This window comes from Nematolebias whitei, chromosome 8 (assembly GCF_014905685.2).
Source record: "Nematolebias whitei isolate Nwh7 chromosome 8, NemWhi1, whole genome shotgun sequence".
Taxonomy (NCBI): Eukaryota; Metazoa; Chordata; class Actinopteri; order Cyprinodontiformes; family Rivulidae; genus Nematolebias; species Nematolebias whitei.
The window spans coordinates 52,399,001-52,417,595 of NC_056505.1; the positions used below are offsets into that span (position 1 = coordinate 52,399,001).

At 42.1% G+C, this 18,595-nt stretch overlaps 1 protein-coding gene across 1 annotated transcript in view; it reads right to left on the reverse strand.

Moving 5' to 3' along the window:
- fxn (frataxin) overlaps positions 1–18,595 on the reverse strand; it is a gene marked incomplete at its 5' end in the record, with an annotated part of 109,190 nt that overhangs the window by 56,281 nt on the left and 34,314 nt on the right. The window contains 1 exon segment of the mRNA XM_037680654.1: positions 14,611–14,708. Coding sequence (XP_037536582.1) covers positions 14,611–14,708 — 98 coding nt within the window.

An 18,595-nucleotide genomic window follows, 5' to 3' on the forward strand; every position in this document is an offset into this window, starting at 1 on the left:
AAAGTCCTGAACCAAAGGCTTTTCAGGGCAACAGACGTGCACATTGAAGTCCCCTAGAATCAGCACACGGTCGTATTTTAACAGTATTGCAGTGAGAAAGACAGACAGTTCACTGATGAAGCCTGTGGAGGATTTGGGCGGTCGATAAAGCACCGCAATCAACATGGGGTTGGAGCGGCCCAGTTTAAAATGCAGCAGTTCAAAGGTCTGAAAAGATGGTGTCTGTAACAGTCTGCATTTCCAGATGTAATGTAGCAATAGCGCCACCAGCTGGTAAGGTGCGTTGATATTAATAATCCGCTCAATAGAGGTGAACAATCCGCCCACTGTAGGTGAACAATCCGCCCACTAAATGGGAAATACGGGCACTGTGGAGACAGAAAAAAAGAGGTCCCACCAGAACTGGACACAACAGGGTCCAACAAGAACCGGCCTTGTGGATAAGGGGCTTTGGAGAGACCATGGTTATCCAAGCCCTGATTACCGAAAATACAAGGATTATCAAGGAGGAAGACGCTCTCCTAATTATAATCGTCAATTTTCAGGTTATGATCAACCTGACAGAAGGCAAAACCATCAGTTCCAGAACCGTCACTACAGATCTGAAAGAGAAAGACGTTCACCAGGTCAAAGATGTTCCGAAAAGATGAAAGAATCAAAACCTGAACGAGATGAAGACGATAAAGGTTTTACTTCCAAAGAGATGGAAATGATCCGACGTATAGTAGAAGAAATGAGTAAACATGAAAAGTCTAAGAAGGCTGATCTCCTGTCTATAACATCTTCTGCTCCAAAACCTGAGTCTCTAAATGTTATCAATGAGCCGTTGGAACCACAAGCTAAGGAGTTGAACCCTCCATCTGCGGCGACAGATTGTGATCCCTCTCCTGTAGCTGAAGTAGAGACCTCAAATGTTGACATGTCTGGTCCAGTAAAAGAAACTGACCAGTCAAATATAACCAGTGCTGTTTTAACAGTACAAACAACTGCTGAAGATCCTTTGTTTGAAAACGATGACTCCAGGATCCGAATAAAACCTCCGGTACACAAGTTTTTGTGTGACCTTACTGAAAAGGGGGTAGCAAAAAAGTTCTATCTTTTGCTGACCCTGAAACAAGTCCTGTCTCATGATGCTCTCCTGGACACAGGAGCTGACATCACTTTAATATCTGCCACACTGTTTGAAAAACTACGGTTAGCAGCAAATCATGCTGGCAAAGATTTAATCCTTCAGAACTGTTCATTAGAAGTACGACCGTACTCTTCTGAAGAAACCACCTTATCCCAGGTGGTACTGATTGAGATTCAGATTGGCCCAATGACTCTTATACACCCTGTATGTGTCGTAAATGGAATCAATCCCTTTCCTAATAGGACAAGATCTTTTAAACCGGTTTCAGCCTTTGATTGATTTCAAGAATCTCAAAGTCTGGACGCAAGTACGCCAACCGTTATCCATCGCTTTCTCTCCAGAAGTAACCTCTTAGTGTGCCACACTGAATACTTCTGATGAAACAAACATCTCCCAACCTGATAACAACTCTCAGGACAATGAGATCCTGCCCCAAACTCAGGTAATGCCAGGCACACATGATCAACCATTGAAGCTAGCACTAGCCCAACATGAAATGTTCTTGTGTTCGCTGAGCCAATCAACATCCAGTGAATATTACCTCCCACAAGTGGTTAAAGGTATTAAGGTTCAGGAATATCAAGTGAATGATGTTGTGTTGTCTCTTTGGACTGATAAGTCCGCCATCAGCCAAGACCTTTATGAGGCCTTAGTGCTTAAACACTCTAACCTCCAAATGGTTAGAAAGACTTTTCATTTCCAAAACGATTTAAGATCGTCTCGTACCTTAAAAGCTGAGGGTAGTTGTACCCTCAGGCTTAAATGGAACCGTAGAGAACTGAATCACTCATTTCTTGTGGTCCCAGGCTTACCACACACGGTATACAGGTCCTTCTCAAAAAATGAGCATATTGTGATAAAGGTCATTATTTTCCATAATGTAATGATAAAAATGAAACTTTCATATATTTCAGATTCACTGCACACCAACTGAAATATTTCAGGTCTTTAATTGTTTTAATACTGATGATTATGGCATACAGCTCATGAAAACCCAAAATGCCTGTCCCAAAAAATTAGCATATCATGAAAAGGTTCTCTAAACAAGCTATTAACCTAACCATCTGAATCAACGACGTAACTCTAAACACCTGCAAAAGATTCCTGAGGCTTTTAAAAACTCCCAGCCTTGTTCATTACTCAAAACCGCAATCATGGGTAAGACTGCCGACCTGACTGCTGTCCAGAAGGCCATCATTGACTCCCTCAAGCAAGAGGGTAAGACACAGAAAGAAATTGCTGAACGAATAGGCTGTTCCCAGATTGATGGATCAAGGCACCTCAGTGGGAAGTCTGTGGGAAGGGAAAAGTGTGGCAGAAAACGCTGCACAACGAGAAGAGGTGACCGGATCCTGAGGAGGATTGTGGAGAAAGACCGATTCCAGACCTTGGGGGACCTGCGGAAGCAGTGGACTGAGTCTGGAGTAGAAACATCCAGAGCCACCGTGCACAGGCGTGCCCAGGAAATGGGCTACAGGTGCCAATCTCTGGTGCTGAGGTCACCGAGGTGGTTAAAAAGCTCCTCGGTGGCAGGGCCCCAGGGGTGGATGAGATTCACCCAGAGTTCCTTAAGGATCTGGATGTTGTAAGGTTGTGTTGGCTTAGGCGACTCTGCAATATTGCGTGGACATCAGGGGAAGTTCCCCTGGATTGGCAGACCGGGGTGGTGGTCCCCCTATTCAAAAAGGGGGACCGTAGAGTGTGTTCCAACTACAGGGGAATCACGTTCTTAAGCCTCCCTGGTAAGGTCTACTCGGGGGTTCTGGAGAGGAGGGTCCGTCGGATAGTCGAACCTCGGACTCAGGAGGAGCAGTGTGGTTTTTGTCCTGGCCGTGGAACACTGGACCAGCTCTACACTCTCAGTAAGGTCCTGGAGGGTGCGTGGGAGTTTGCCCAACCGGTGCTTTGTGGACTTGGAAAAGGCGTTCGACCGCGTCCCTCGGGGAAACCTGTGGGGGGTACTCTGGGAGTATGGGGTACCGGGCCCTTTGATATGGGCTGTTAGGTCCCTGTATGACAGGTGTCAGAGCATGATCCGCATTGCCGGCAGTAAGTCGGGCTTGTTCCCAGTGAGAGTTGGACTCTGCCAAGGTTGCCCTTTGTCACAGATTCTGTTCATAACTTTTATGGACAGAATTTCTAGGCGCAGCCAAAGTGTTGAGGGGATCTGTTTTGGTGGCCTTAGGATTGCGTCTCTGCTTTTTGCAGATGATGTGGTCTTATTTGCGTCATCAGATCATGATCTACAGCTTTCGCTGGAGCGGTTCGCAGCCGAATGCGATGCATCTGGGATGAAAATCAGTTCCTCCAAATCCGAGGCCATGGTCTTGAGCCAGAAAAGGGTAGAGTGCCCTCTCCGGGTCAGGGAGGAGGTCCTACCCCAAGTGGAGGAGTTTAAGTATCTTGGGGTCTTGTTCATGAATTAGGGAAAAATGGAACGTGAGATCGATAGGCGGATAGGTGCAGCGCCAGCAGTGAAGCAGGCGCTGTACAGGTCTGTCGTGGTGAAGAGAGAGCTGAGTCAAAAGGCGAAGCTCTCAATTTACCGATCGATCTACGTTCCTACCCTCATCTATGGTCACGAGCTTTGGGTTGTGACCGAAAGAATGAGATCTCGGATACAAGCGGCCAAAATGAGTTTTCTCCGCAGGGTGTGTGAGCTCTCCTTTAGAGATAGGGTGAGAAGCTCGATCATCCGGGAGAGACTCAGAGTAGAGCCGCTGCTTCTCCACGTCGAGAGGAGCCAGTTGAGGTGGCTTGGGCATCTGTTTAGGATGCCTTCTGGACGCCTCCCTGGTGAAGTGTTCCGGACACGTCCCACTGGAAGGAGGCCCAGAGGAAGACCCAGGACACGCTGGAGGGACTATGTTTCTCGGCTGGCCTGGGAACGCCTCGGGATTCCCCCGGAAGAGCTGGCCCAAGTGGCTGGGGAGAGGGAAGTCTGGGCCTCCCTACTTAGGCTGCTACCCCCGTGACCCGACCCCGGATAAGCGGAAGAAAATGGATGGATGGACGGATGGATTTTTCCCAAATTCTCCTATTGCATGTTTAATTCCCATTTAACATTTAATCATTAACCTATACAACCCCTATGCCACGGATGCATATACAAAATCAGTGTTGTTCAAGTCCTTTATTTTATTATCAGTACCTTTTGATTTAGCGTACTTAAAAAACTTAGAACAATTTAGTTGTCAAGTAATTTGACATTAGACTTATACGTTTTAAGATTTATTTTACTTATTGCATTATATAGACAAATAGTATACTGAGTTGGCATAGTCACCATACGAACAATCTAGTCTACGCCATAAACATCCTTGGTCTACACTATCGTCCTTGGTCTACTTCACCATGCCCTCCAGAGGACATTGTGGATACCAGTTGGAATACTTTTGTTATTTTTTGTTTCCCTTTCTATGGATTTATCCTTTGGACTTTGTGGAATACCCTCAACTTCCTGTTTCATTGTGGATTTATCCGTTGAACTTTGTGGAACATCCTCAACTTCCTGTTTCATTCATGGAACTGTCAACCGTGACTCTTTGGAACACTCCTAAAGCAAGGAAGCTGTTAGTTGCAATTCACCAACAAGGTACCCAAGTTGTAAATCTCAAGTGGGGGAAAGTAGCGTCCATCCTTCCAAGAACCTTAAGCCAAATGTCCTCAGAGACACTACGTCTACTCTACCCCCTCCTTTCCTTCTAATCTGGGACAGATACTGGCATCCTGCTCTATCACAGGAAGTTTCTTTGTTAACCTTTTGTGTGTGTTAAAATCTACAGTTGAGACCACCCTGACATGTTACATGATTCTGGACCCCCTTTGTGTAATCCACCTTTTATGCTGAGTCACCAGACTTTGAGACTCCTGAAGAAGGGTCTTGATCAAAGAGCTTCATTTGGCCTTAGACCCCCTTTGTGTAATTCACCTTTTATGCTGAGTCACCAGACTTTAAGACTCCTGAAGAAGGGTCTTGATCAAAGAGCTTCACTTGGCCTTATCAACAGGGATTGGTCACCATGACAGTAAAGGAAGTTAACCCCCCAGTAGAAGTTCTGATTCAAAGAAACCTATATTGTTTGTATCAGCATGGTGTCACACATCCTTAACAAAGGGTCATTGTATTATCTTCTCTGAAGAACTGTGAAGGGAGATTTTAATTGCATTAACTATACAGGTCCTTCTCAAGAAATTAGCATATTGTGATAAAGGTCATTATTTTCCATAATGTAATGATAAAAATGAAACTTTCATATATTTCAGATTCATTGCACACCAACTAAAATATTTCAGGTCTTTAACTGTTTTAATACTGATGATTATGGCATACAGCTCATAAAAACCCAAAATGCCTGTCCCCAAAAAATCAGCATATCATGAAAAGGTTCTCTAAACAAGCTATTAACCTAACCATCTGAATCAACGACGTAACTCTAAACACCTGCAAAAGATTCCTGAGGCTTTTAAAAACTCCCAGCCTTGTTCATTACTCAAAACCGCAATCATGGGTAAGACTGTCAACCTGACTGCTGTCCAGAAGGCCATCATTGACACCCTCAAGCAAGAGGGTAAGACAGAAAGAAATTGCTGAACGAATAGGCTGTTCCCAGAGTGCTGTATCAAGGCACCTCAGTGGGAAGTCTGTGGGAAGGGAAAAGTGTGGCAGAAAACGCTGCACAACGAGAAGAGGTGACCGGACCCTGAGGAGGATTGTGGAGAAGGGCCGATTCCAGACCTTGGGGGACCTGCGGAAGCAGTGGACTGAGTCTGGAGTAGAAACAGCCACAGCCACCATGCACAGGCGTGTATAGGAAATGGGCTACAGGTGCCGCATTCCCCAGGTCAAGCCACTTTTGAACAAGAGACTGCGTCAGAAGCATCTCGCCTGGGACTGCTGCTGAGTGGTCCAAAGTTATGTTCTAGAATTACAGTAAATTTTGCATTTCCTTTGGAAATCAAGGTCCCAGAGTCTGGAGGAAGAGAGGAGACACAGAATTCACATTGCTTGAGGTCCAGTGTCAAGTTTCCACAGTCACTGGGATGTCATGTCATCTGCTGGTGTTGGTCCACTGTGTTTTATCAAGGGCAGGGTCAATGCAGCTAGCTATCAGGAGATTTTGGAGCACTTCATGCTTCCATCTGCTGAAAAGCTTTATGGAGATGAAGATTTCATTTTTCAGCACGACCTGGCACCTGCTCACAGTGCCAAAACCACTGGTAAATGGTTTACTGACCGTTGTATTACTGTGCTCAATTGGCCTGCCAACTCTCCTGACCTGAATCCCATAGAGAACCTGTGGGATATTGTGAAGATAAAGTTGAGAGACGCAAGACCCAACACTCTGGATGAGCTTAAGGCCGCTATCGAAGCATCCTGGGCCTCCATAACACCTCAGCAGTGCCACAGGCTGATTGCCTCCATGCCACGCCGCATTGAAGCAGTCATTCATGCAAAAGGATTCCCGACCAAGTATTGAGTGCATAACTGAACATGATTATTTGAAGGTTGGTGTTTTTTGTATTAAAAACACTTGTCTTTCATTGGTGGGATGAAATATGCTAATTTTTTGGGACAGGCATTTTGGCTTTTCATGAGCTGTATGCCATAATCATCAGTATTAAAACAATTAAAGACCTGAAATATTTCAGTTGGTGTGCAATGAATCTGAAATATATGAAAGTTTCATTTTTATCATTACATTATGGAAAATAATGATCTTTATCACAATATGCTATTTTTTTGAGAAGGACCTGTACAGTGGGATACTCCTACTTTAAGAAGCCCTCTGATTGGTTAAAAGTTAAGGGGCCCGTCTTCCTGGTGCCAGGTATACTGAACACCAAGGGAGTTGTGAGATGTCAGCCGATGAGGAAAGTTGGCTTGGGATCATTAGCTGAGCAGATGGAACGAGTGGTTGTGACGTTGCACGTTTGTGGTGAGACGTATTGTGTCCTTTCCTGTTTGTCTGTCGGTAGCTCGAGTGAGTTGTTTGCTCGAGTCGTCTCTGTTTTCTGGATTTATCTGTCTTTTGCAGTTTTTCATTCTAGTTTACAAACACACTTAGTAAAGTTGTTTTTCTACTGTTGGCTAGTGCGTAAAACAACTCTTATCTTTCAACACTTCTCGGGTTTTATTGGTGTATTTGGCTCTGCTAGCTCCTGCTAGCGTTAGCTTAGCATGGCTGCTGCTTCTCTCCCTGCTTCCTCTGTTTTCTCTTGTTCCTTGTGTCAGATGTTTAGTTATTCCTCTGCCTCCTTTAGTGATAATGATACATGTAACAAATGTAGTCTTTTGGTAGCTTTGGAGGAGAGGCTGTCTGAAATGGAAGCTCGGCTCCACGCTGTAGAAAAACCAGTAGCTAGCCAGGTCCCCTTAGACAGCGTGGAACCACAGAGGCTAGCTCCCGTTAGCGGTCCTCCAGCAGACCCCGAGCAGCCGAGACCCCAGGCTGGCTGGGTGACGTCCGGAGCAAGCGTAGTGCTAAGGCTAAGCTCCCAGTTCACGTTTCTAATCGATTTTCCTCGCTCAGTGACACACCCGCTGAGAAAAAGACCCTGGTTATTGGAAGCTCCATAGTCCGAAACGTGACTTTAGGGACTCCAGCGGCCATAGTCAAATGCATTCCGGGGGCCAGAGCGGGCGACATAGAATCATATCTGAAACTGCTGACTAAGGCTAAGGCTAAATACAGTAAGATTGTTATTCACGTCGGCGGTAATGACACCCGGTTACGCCAATCGGAGGTCACTAAAATTAATGTTGCTTTGGTGTGCGACTTTGCTAAAACCATGTTGGACTCCGTAGTTTTCTCTGGCCCCCTCCCCAACCTGACCAGCGATGACATGTTTAGCCGTATGTCGTCATTTAACCGCTGGGTGTCCAGGTGGTATTCTGACAACGACATGGGCTACATAGATAACTGGAGTTCTTTCTGGGGAAAACCTGGTCTGATGCGGAGAGATGGCATCCATCCCACTTTGGATGGAGCTGCTCTTCTTTCTAGAAATATGGCTGATTTTGTTTATCCCCCAAATTATTGACAACCCAGGGTCCAGTCCAGGAAGCAGAGTTGTAGTCCTCCACACCTCTCTGCTGCTTCTCCTCTGTTACCCACCCACACCCACATTGAAACAGTGTCAACTCGCCCACGGCTCAAATTAAATAAACAAAAAATCAACTCTAAAAATATAAACCATAAAAATCTGATTAAAATAAACACAGTTACTTTACCAGAGCAAAGTCATAAAATCATTAAATGTGGATTATTGAACATCAGATCTCTTTCCTCTAAATCCCTGTTAGTTAATGAACTGATAACTGATCATCATATTGATTTATTCTGTCTGACAGAAACTTGGCTACAACAGGAGGATTTTGTTGGTATAAATGAATCCACTCCTGTTAATAATTTAAATTTTCATGTTCCTAGAACAACTGGCCGAGGTGGAGGAGTAGCTTCTATTTTTCAGTCAGGATTATTGATTAATGCCAAACCAGTTATTAGTTATGATTCTTTTGAATCACTGTCCCTCAGTCTTTCTCATCCAAAATGGAAATCAGAAAAGCCACTTTTACTAGTTGTTATATATCGTCCACCAGGCGCTTACTCTCAGGTTTTGTCTGAATTCTCAGAATTATTAACTGACTTATTATTAAATACTGATAAAATCATCATAATGGGTGATTTCAATATTCATGTGGATGTTGACAGTGATAGGTTAAGCATAGCCTTTAATAACTTAATAGACTCATTTGGTTTTACCCAAAACGTCCGCACATCTACTCATTCTTATCATCACACTCTTGATTTAGTTCTGACCTATGGTGTAGAGATTAAAGACTTGCTAGTAGTTCCTCAAAATCCTATTCTGTCCGACCATTTTTTAATAACATTTGAGTTTACATTAAATGACTACACAGTCACTGAGAGTAAATTTCATCTCAGCAGGTGCTTATCAGAAAATGCTGTAACCAAATTTAAACAATCTCTTCCATCAATGTTTCCTCTGTCTTGCAGAGTAATGCATCAGAGAACAGAGACTTAGATCATCTAGTTCATCATCTTACAACTTCAATGCAAACTTCACTTGATAAAATTGCTCCACTGAAAAAGAAAGTAATCAATCAGAGGTAACTGGCTCCTTGGTTCAATTCTGAATTGCGTACTTTAAAGCAGGCATCTATAAACCTGGAGAAAAATGGCGCTCTACTAATGTTGAAGAATTTTATTTAAATTGGAAAGATAGTCTGCTAACATATAAAAAAGCTCTCCGTAAAGCTAGAACGTTATATTACTCATCTTTAATAGGAGAATAAAAATAACCCTAGGTTTCTGTTTAGTACTATTGCTAGACTAATTAAAAGTCCCATTTCTGTTGAACCATGAATCCCTACAACTATAAGTAGTGATGACTTCATGAGATTCTTTATAAATAAAATTATTTCAATTAGAGAGAAAATTCAAACCATCCTTCCTTCTACTATCTCTAGTCCCCTGTCAAATGAGGCAACTTTAAAAATTTCACTAGAGCCTGATCTATGTTTGGACAGTTTTTGTCCTGTTGAGCTCTGAATTGTCAAAAATAATAACCTCATCCAAACCATCCACATGCCTGCTAGATCCCATCCCAACCAGACTGTTTTAAGAGGTATTTCCCCTAATTAATGTCCACATTTTGGATCTACTTAATTTGTCTTTAATGAATGGTTATGTACCACAGCGCTTTAAGGTTGCTGTAATTAAACCTTTACTTAAAAAGTCTGATCTTGATTCAGAAATTCTGGCCAACTATAGATCTATATCTAATCTAACTTTCATCTCAAAAATTCTAGAGAAAATAGTTGCAGGTCAGTTGTGTGAACATCTACAAATAAATAATCTGTTTGAAGAGTTTCAGTCAGGGTTTAGAGCTTATCATAGCACAGAAACAGCACTAGTAAAAGTAAATAATATCCTCGTGGCCTCAGACAATGGACTTCTGTCTCTACTGGTCCTGTTAGACTTCAGTGCTGCATTTGATACAGTTGATCACAATATTTTAATACAGAGGCTTGAATATGATATTGGGATTACAGGAACAGCTCTAAAATGGTTTAAATCATATCTATCTGATAGATTCCAGTTTGTAAATGTAAATAATAAATCTTCATACACCAAAGTTAGTCATGGAGTTCCTCAGGGCTCAGTGCTTGGGCCCATACTCTTTACTTTATGCTTCTATTAGGTAGTTATTAAACAGCATGGAATAAATTTTCATTGTTATGCTGATGACACACAATTATATTTGTCCATTAAAGCCAATGAATCCAATCAGCTACTTAGACTACAAGCATGTCTTAAAGACATAAAAACCTGGATTACCATTCATTTTCTCCTGTTGAACACAGACAAGACTGAGGTTTTTGTTTTTGGACCTGAGCACCTTAGGAATGAATGTTTCAGTCTTTCTCCCTCCTTAGATGGCATTAATCTGTCCTCCAGCTCAAATGTTAAAAATCTTGGTGTTATTTTTGATCAGGACATGTCTTTTATCCCCCACATTAAAAACGTTACTAGAACCACCTTCTTCCCCCTGCGTAATATCACTAAAATTAGAAACATCTCATCTAAAAATGATGCAGAAAAACTGGTCCATGCATTTGTCACGTCTAGACTGGACTATTGCAATGGTTTATCATTAAAACGTCTTCAGTTGATCCAAAATGCTGCTGCCAGAGTCTTAACTGGAGTTACTGGGAGAGATCATATTTCTCCAGTTTTAGTTTCTCTCCATTGGCTCCCTGTCAAATCCAGAATAGAATTCAAAATATTTCTTCTAACCTACAAGCTCTCAACAACCTGGCTCCATCTTATATTACAGATCTTATTGTTCCATATTTTCCTAACAGAGCACTTCGCTCTCAGACTGCAGGTTTACTTGTGGTTCCTAGAATTGACAAAAACAGAATGGGAGGCAGATCTTTCAGTTATCAGGCTCCTCTCTTGTGGAACTAACTTCCAATCTCTGTCTGTGAGGCTGACACATTATCCAGTTTTAAAACTAGGCTTAACTTTCCTTTTTGCTAAATCCTATTGTTAGGGTCGGCTTGGGTTTCCTGAGCTGTCCCTTGGTGATGCTGCTATAGGCTTAGACTGCTGGAGGACAAACTGACCACAATTTTCACTCTGCTACTGTCTTTACTTACTCTGCTCAACCTGTTTTGTATTTGTAATTATTTTTTCTATCCTTAACATGTGTTTTTGTCTTTCAGATACACCTGGACCTGGACCTATACCTGGACCTACCATTCTATGTTCGTCTGTCTCTCCTTCCTGTCCTCTCAACCAGCCGGTCAAAGCAGATGGCCGCTTGTCCTAAGCCTGGTTCTGCTGGAGGTTTCTTCCTTTTAAAAGGGAGTTTTTCCTTTCCACTGTTGCCACTGTGCTTGCTCAGGATGGGAGACTGCAACAAAGCCAAGATTCAACTTGTCTGCTGGACTCCTTAGATAGAGAAATTTACTAATTGTTTTTTATGTATGTGAATGTTCCTGTAAAGTGCCCTGAGACAACTTTGTTGTGATTTGGCGCTATATAAATAAACTGAATTGAGTTGAATTGAATTTGAATTGTGGAGAGTTGATGAGACTCTCTGAGAAACAACAGCCATATGATGAAAGACGTGTCCAACTGAGAGATGGTGGACATCCTGAACAATCTCAAATAACCTGGAGCTAAAGGTACGAGCCAAACAAACCGCAGCCCTGAGAAACGACATCCTTCTTGGGACAGTGGGCCACCGGCTTCCTTCATGCATCCGCTGTGGTAATCAGAGATGAACATCTTCCTGTAGGGATGGCACCATCTAGTGGGCCTTCCCCCTGTCTGTTCTCCCTTGTGTCTGTATTGATTGTCTGATTATCATCACCTGTGTCTTGTCCTGGTTGCGTGTAGTTAAAGTCTGTCTGTCAGTTCTGTCATTGTCGGTTCGTCGTTGGGTATTGCCTGTCTTGTCCTGCCTGTGTGATCCTGTTTCTTGAGTCCATGTAAGTTTTGCTGCCATGTCAGCCTTTTGATTTATTATTATTATTATTATTATTATTATTAAAAGTATTTTTATTTTATACATCTGCCTCTTGAGTCCTGCCTGCGCAACTGGGTTCTTCTGTCCTGATCTGCCTTGAAAACCCTGACACTTCCTTCTGATGAGAGGACCACTGAACAGTGCCAACTGTTTGTTTGGATAATTTAATTCATGAATTTGAGATAAACTTACTTAAATTTTAATGTTTAGAGCTAGACCTTAGTCCAAACTTAATCAAAACCCCTTCTTAAAGTCCTCAGAGTTATGCCATTTACTTTCTAAAATAATATTATTGGTTCATATTCATATTCAATATTTGCCATAATTTCCATGTCATCATTCAAACTGAAAATAAACATTACAGAACTGTATTTAAATTACAGATTCTTTGTGTTTTCTTCGATGGACATGAATTAAGTTTGTTACAAAAACTCATGGTTTATATATGTTTGAGGCCGGTCCAGAGTAAAACCTGTTAAAGGGTACGGGTTTGACCGGACCAGAAGTCCAATATCCTGTACATGTATTCCCCTACAGAAAATGCCCTGACATGTTTATAAAATCATTTGGTGTGCTGTAATGAGTGGGGGGTCCAGGGTTGGGCTGAATCTTTGAGAGAAGTAACAACATTATCATCAGACATTTTCTTGTGTTTTTTTGTGACAGATGTGTAATTACAGGAGTGTGACAATTAGCCCCCATAATTGAACCACGAGAAAAGAAAAAAAAAAGACATGATTACTCAGAACCCAGAAACAATGAATATTGCAGGGAGAGGCAAATCCAGATGTGTCAACAATGTTCAGTGACTCCAGGAAGTCAGAGCTCTGTAAATGATGGAAATATTGCAACTGATTCAGAAAAGTCTCACACCAGACAGCTTCATAGACCAAGTGGGCTGACAGGTCAGATGTTGTGGCCCAACTGGAGTTTGAATTGGGCTGAGGGGAGCACCCCTATGAAGATGAATCATTCCAGCTGCAGCTGGTGCAGCTGCTCTAATGATGAACAGATGCTGGGTTCAGTACCAACAGGTAGAAGCTGATAATCCACAACAAATACCAAAGCATGGTCCTGACTTGGTTCATGTAAACAGAGGACAACAACGTGATCCTGGAACAAAACCTTCAGCTGACCCGTTCTGAACCGGAGGACCCACACATATCTAAGTTATTATCCAAGTGAGTTTTAGATGGAAGCCCAGAGAACTCCGATGTAAACTCCGGTTTTCTTTCGATCAGCTGCTTCTGCTTCTCGGCGCTGCTCCTCAGCACTTCACAGCACAAGGCTTCCTCCAGGTGAACAATGATGAACTGCTCCTCAGCGCTTCACAGCATGAGGCTTCCTCCAGGCTAAAAACGATGAGAACTGACCCAAGAGAATGAAGTCGTCTTTAGCTCGGTTCTGTTCTGGTCCGATTCCGTCATGCACCACCGCTGCCAACAGCAAACCCCACGGAGGTGGACAGTTCTTCGGTGAAAGGTAATGGGCTGCCCGCTGAAGTTTACCGGCTCTGTTCGGGACGAGTTCCCCTACAGCCCAGCTTGGTTCGGTTTTGGTCCAATTTGGGTCAACTTCTCCCACACCGAATGCAGACTTCCACGAGGAGCCAGTCCAACAGAAAGACAGCAAAATACCACACAGCGATCCTGGTCGGAACTGAGCAGAACCACAAAGGTCCAGATGAAGAGTTCGGTTGGGGTCCGGAGAAAAAAAAAAAAAAAAAAACGCCGGACCTTCGGACAACGACTACCCTACTCAAGGGGCCACCTGGCCGGCAGGCTGCACTCAGAGTGCACTCGGTGTGCACTCGGTGGGGTGGGAGCAGCTGGTCCTGGACCAAAGAAATTTTTCGGACGGTCCTGTCCAGTTCTCCGAGTCACTGAATACCGAATTCAGTTTGAAGAGGGACCAACTTTTAGCACGGCTTGAAAAACGGATGAGTTTGATGCTGAAGGACTGCAGAGAAGCCGGGGGAGCTGCTGTGCATTCATGGAGAGAACATGTAAACTCCACCCAAAGAGGCCCCAGGCTGCTTTCTTCTTGCTATGAGGCAACAGTTGTAACCACTGTGCTGTGGTGGCACCCAGGTCTGCAGCCTTTACAGTCATTCTTTTGCTCAGAAAGTCCCATAAATCCCATAGATTACTGAAAGTCATAATTTCAATTCAATTCCAACTTTATTTCTACAGGTTAGTCTCATTGAGCCTCGATGACTCATTTACAAGGTGTAACCTGTACATGACAACAGCAGACAATCTTAAAAGAAGGCATATAAATTGATAAAAATAAATGGAAGAAAATTATGTAAAAACAGAACAAAAACGCTACATTCAGCTATAGTTCCATAATGAAAAGGCCATGATATTTGACACCTGGAGACATGTTTCTGATAATTTTATTTTCAATCTAACCTGCTGGGGGAAGACAGCCAGATCTGTCTGTTGGGCGTCTGTTTGTTGATGACGTATGTGCCATAAGCCCCGCCCACTTTCACAGTTAATACACCACTCTGCAAACAGAATAAAACACATTTATATTAATTCATCCACAAATCTAAACAAAAAGCTATTTAAGTGTACATCTACTTTCTCAACAGGCGGCTGATTTTGTCGCCTACTCAAGTGTCCGGAACTGTCTTCTTTGACCAACAATTTACAGTAGTCCCTCGTAACTTCACGGTTCGACTTATGTGGATTCGCTTTATCGCAGTTTGAGGAAGTCCAAAATATTGCACATTTTTTACACACAAATGTGGACTGTACAGTAATATCATTGTACAGAACTCGGGGATATGAAAAAGTTGTTTACAAAAAAAAAATAACAATTCAGACAGGCGCCACCATTTTGTAGTTTTCTTTCATTCGGCCTCCAACTTTACTGTAATCGCCACTCAGACGGACTACATTTTCCTCAAATCAATGCTGTGCTGTACTGTAGTGCCTCTGGGCACTGTTTTATGGTGAACAGTATTTTTGCAAAGCAAAGATATGAATGTTGAACCAGCCTTTCAAAAGTAAAATTTAATTCACGTCACATGGAAAAAGTTTTTTTTTTTTAAAGAAAATTAAACTTTACAAAAGTAAGATTCAACTGTAAGTGTAAATCATGTGAGGACATGTCTCTTTAAGAAACATTGCGTTTAGCAACCCAGGCGCTGATTGGATCAGTAACCATCAGCTCTGTTTTCCCGGCCGCTGATTGTCTGTTATAGTAGCAGACGGTCGCTGTTACACTAGTAGCAGGTGGTTTGTTTACCTCGGCTCTTGTTCCAACTGGACAGCTCCCAAAGGTTTTGTGTGTTTAAAAGTTTCTGGTGGTGAACTGAAATGCCAGTGGAAGATGCTGACGATTAAAGAAAAAGTAGAACCTGTGGACAAACTTTAAGATGGCCGTACGTACGCGGATGTTGCTGGCTGCCTATGGCACAATTGTTAAGATGGAAGCTGCATTGGTTGTGTGGATTAATGACTGCAGAAAAAAAACCATCACTTTGGATAAAAACAATTTGGATTAAAAAGTGTTTCTCTGCACAGAGAGGCTGTGTCCGCTGATACAGCAGGAGCGGAGGAGTTTGTTAACATGAGTTCAAAGATGTGATTGCTAAGGGGGGCTACCGTTCTGAACAAATTTTTACTGTGGATGAAATGGGCCTGTTCTGGAAAAGGATGTCGTCTCGCACTTTTATTATGGACGAAGCCACCTTGTTAGACCTCAGTGCTGCATTTGATACATTTGATCACAATATTTTACTACAAAGACTTTAATATAATATTGAAATTACATGAACAGCTCTAAAATGGTTTAAATCATATTTATCTGATAGATTCCAATTTGTAAATAAAAATAATAAATCATCTTCTGTTAGTCATAGAGTTCTTCAGGGTTCAGTGTTTGGACCAATACTCTACTTTATATATGCTTAATATATTTTTATTAGGTAATGTTATTAATTAGCATGGGAAAAATTTTCATTGTTATGTTGATGATGCAAAATTATATTTGTCCATGGACTCCAGTGAATACAATCTGTAACTTCTACAGTTCTCATTTCTAATCTGAACCCGGAGCCTGGCCCAACCCAGATTAGGGCCGGTGTCAGGCTTTTGATTGCGTCAGTGGACGCGCGCGGCTGACGATCCAGTTATATGGCAACGTGGCTTGCCATACATCCACCAGTCGCAAGCGGCCATTTGACCGTGTGCTGATCGGCCTTGAAAGATGTAAAAAAATAAAGTTCAGTTAAGCTTCAGATGGACTACTGCCAGCGATCCATCAAAGCTCAAATGGACATTTATTCAGCCGCTGCACTCAGCGAACGGACGCACACAGCCGACCACCCAAACAGGTGAAATCCCAAAATATTCAACATGTCAGAGTAGGGTCTGTGTCTGAATTAAACAGAATGCAGGCAGAAGCAAGGATTTAATGCACTTTGACAGCCTCGAAAGGACAAACACTTCCTCAGCACCAATCTTCTGCCCCCTTTTATTCAGCCACGCGTGTCCGCCGAGCATCAATAACTATATAGGCAGTAAAAGCTTAATTAAAATGTCTGGGGGGGAGGGGGGGTTCGGGTTCAAACCTGCAATTACTGTTAATTTGTCAGGTCGGGTGGGGTTCGGAAATTATGGCTACGGGCTGGGGCCATGTCGGGTCAGATTTTTTGGGCCCGAATGCAACTCTACTAAAAGCATGTCTTAAAAACACAAAAACATGGATGACCTTGTCAAGTGATGTGCATTTCAGATAATCAGTTCAGGATGTCCATTCTGGAGCGCTGAAGCACTTGGGAGAGTTTTAAAGAACAGTTCATTGACACATTCAGTAACTAAAGGGAACTTGAAGATCCGAAGAGGAAAATAATAATTTAAAAAAATAAAATAATTTTTATCAACTCAGCTCGGACCTGAAAGCAAACTCAAGTTTCCAAGATTGAATTTTATTGAATGCGGTATGAAATATTCTTCAAAAGCAACTAAGGGATGATTGTCACCAGCTTCATCATTCAAGGATCCCCTTTGACAAAGGGTCTTCGAGAAGAGATAGTATGACACATACTAATAGCTGTCCTAAAATAAAATTAAATAATCAAAATAGCTTATAGCTATATACACCAGTAGAATATTAGGACTCTTGACAACATTTTGTTATGGGGATTTACAAGTTACATTAAATTTGGTATTTTTAAAGTCTTAATTACTACATTTTAGGAGAGTTTCCCTATTTTTGCTGCATTATGGGATTCTGAAGATGCCTTTGTATTTTTTGATTTTTCTCCTTTTAGTTTGATGGAGTTTTTGAACACACTTTAGATTTTGACTTTTATTTTTTATTTTTTTTCCAACTAAACAATTTTTTTTAACTTTTTTTAATTTTTCCAACTAAACTTAATTTTTGATATTTCACTCCGGAAGATTCAGGGAACACGAAGTAAACTCTAGATGTCGGCTGACGGCTCATCGAGTTCAGTAACGATCTTGGTTTCTGAGTGTTCGCTGGGGTCTCAGAACAGCAAAAGTCTTCCCCTGAACCTAATCACCTTACCTTATTTTGGCTCAACAGAGTGAGGATTAATATATTTCTATTTTATCTCAACATAGCTTATGGATTTATAATTTTCCGTTTTTACTCATCGGAGCTTTACAGATTTATAATTCTTTGGTTCAGCTCATTGGAGCAAAGGAATTACAACACGATTGGACTGTTTTGTCCCATGGATCAACAATCAACAGTAACACCTTTCAACTGACAAGTGGACTTTTGACTACTGACTTTGTTATGTAACCAAATAATCACTGGATTTCTGCTATAACGCTGTTCCCCTGCAAATCATTAATTAAAGCAAAGCATAAAATGTAAGATTGTAGACTATCATTTCATCACTTCGTGCTCATAGATTTGAGAAGCTTGGTTCAATTCTAACAAAAAGGGAGGTTTTTAAAGGTTTCTTAGCTCTGATTAAACAACACCCTGGAATCTTATGCCTAGATTCTAAAAACTACCAGATCAGTAACAATAGCAGTTCTACGACCGAAGGTCATCTGGACAGTTTCTTTAAAGAAACTGTCCAGATTTCTTTAAAGAAACTGTCCAGATGACCTGACTGAAAAATGTTGGATTGTATACCTGGATTATTGAGCATGGACTTTGTCAGTTGATTTAGAGTTCCTACAGCGTGGACCAAACCTTCACACCGACTCGGAAGCTTTGCCATGGCCAAAATTGCTGCTGATGTCTCCTTCAAAAGTCGATAAAACAGAGCCCCACCAATGCCAAAAAGCTGAGTTCCTGCTATCATAATTCCAAATATGTAAACGTCTTCAACATCCTCCTGAGACAGGACTGAGACACACACACACACACACACACACACACACACACACACACACACACACA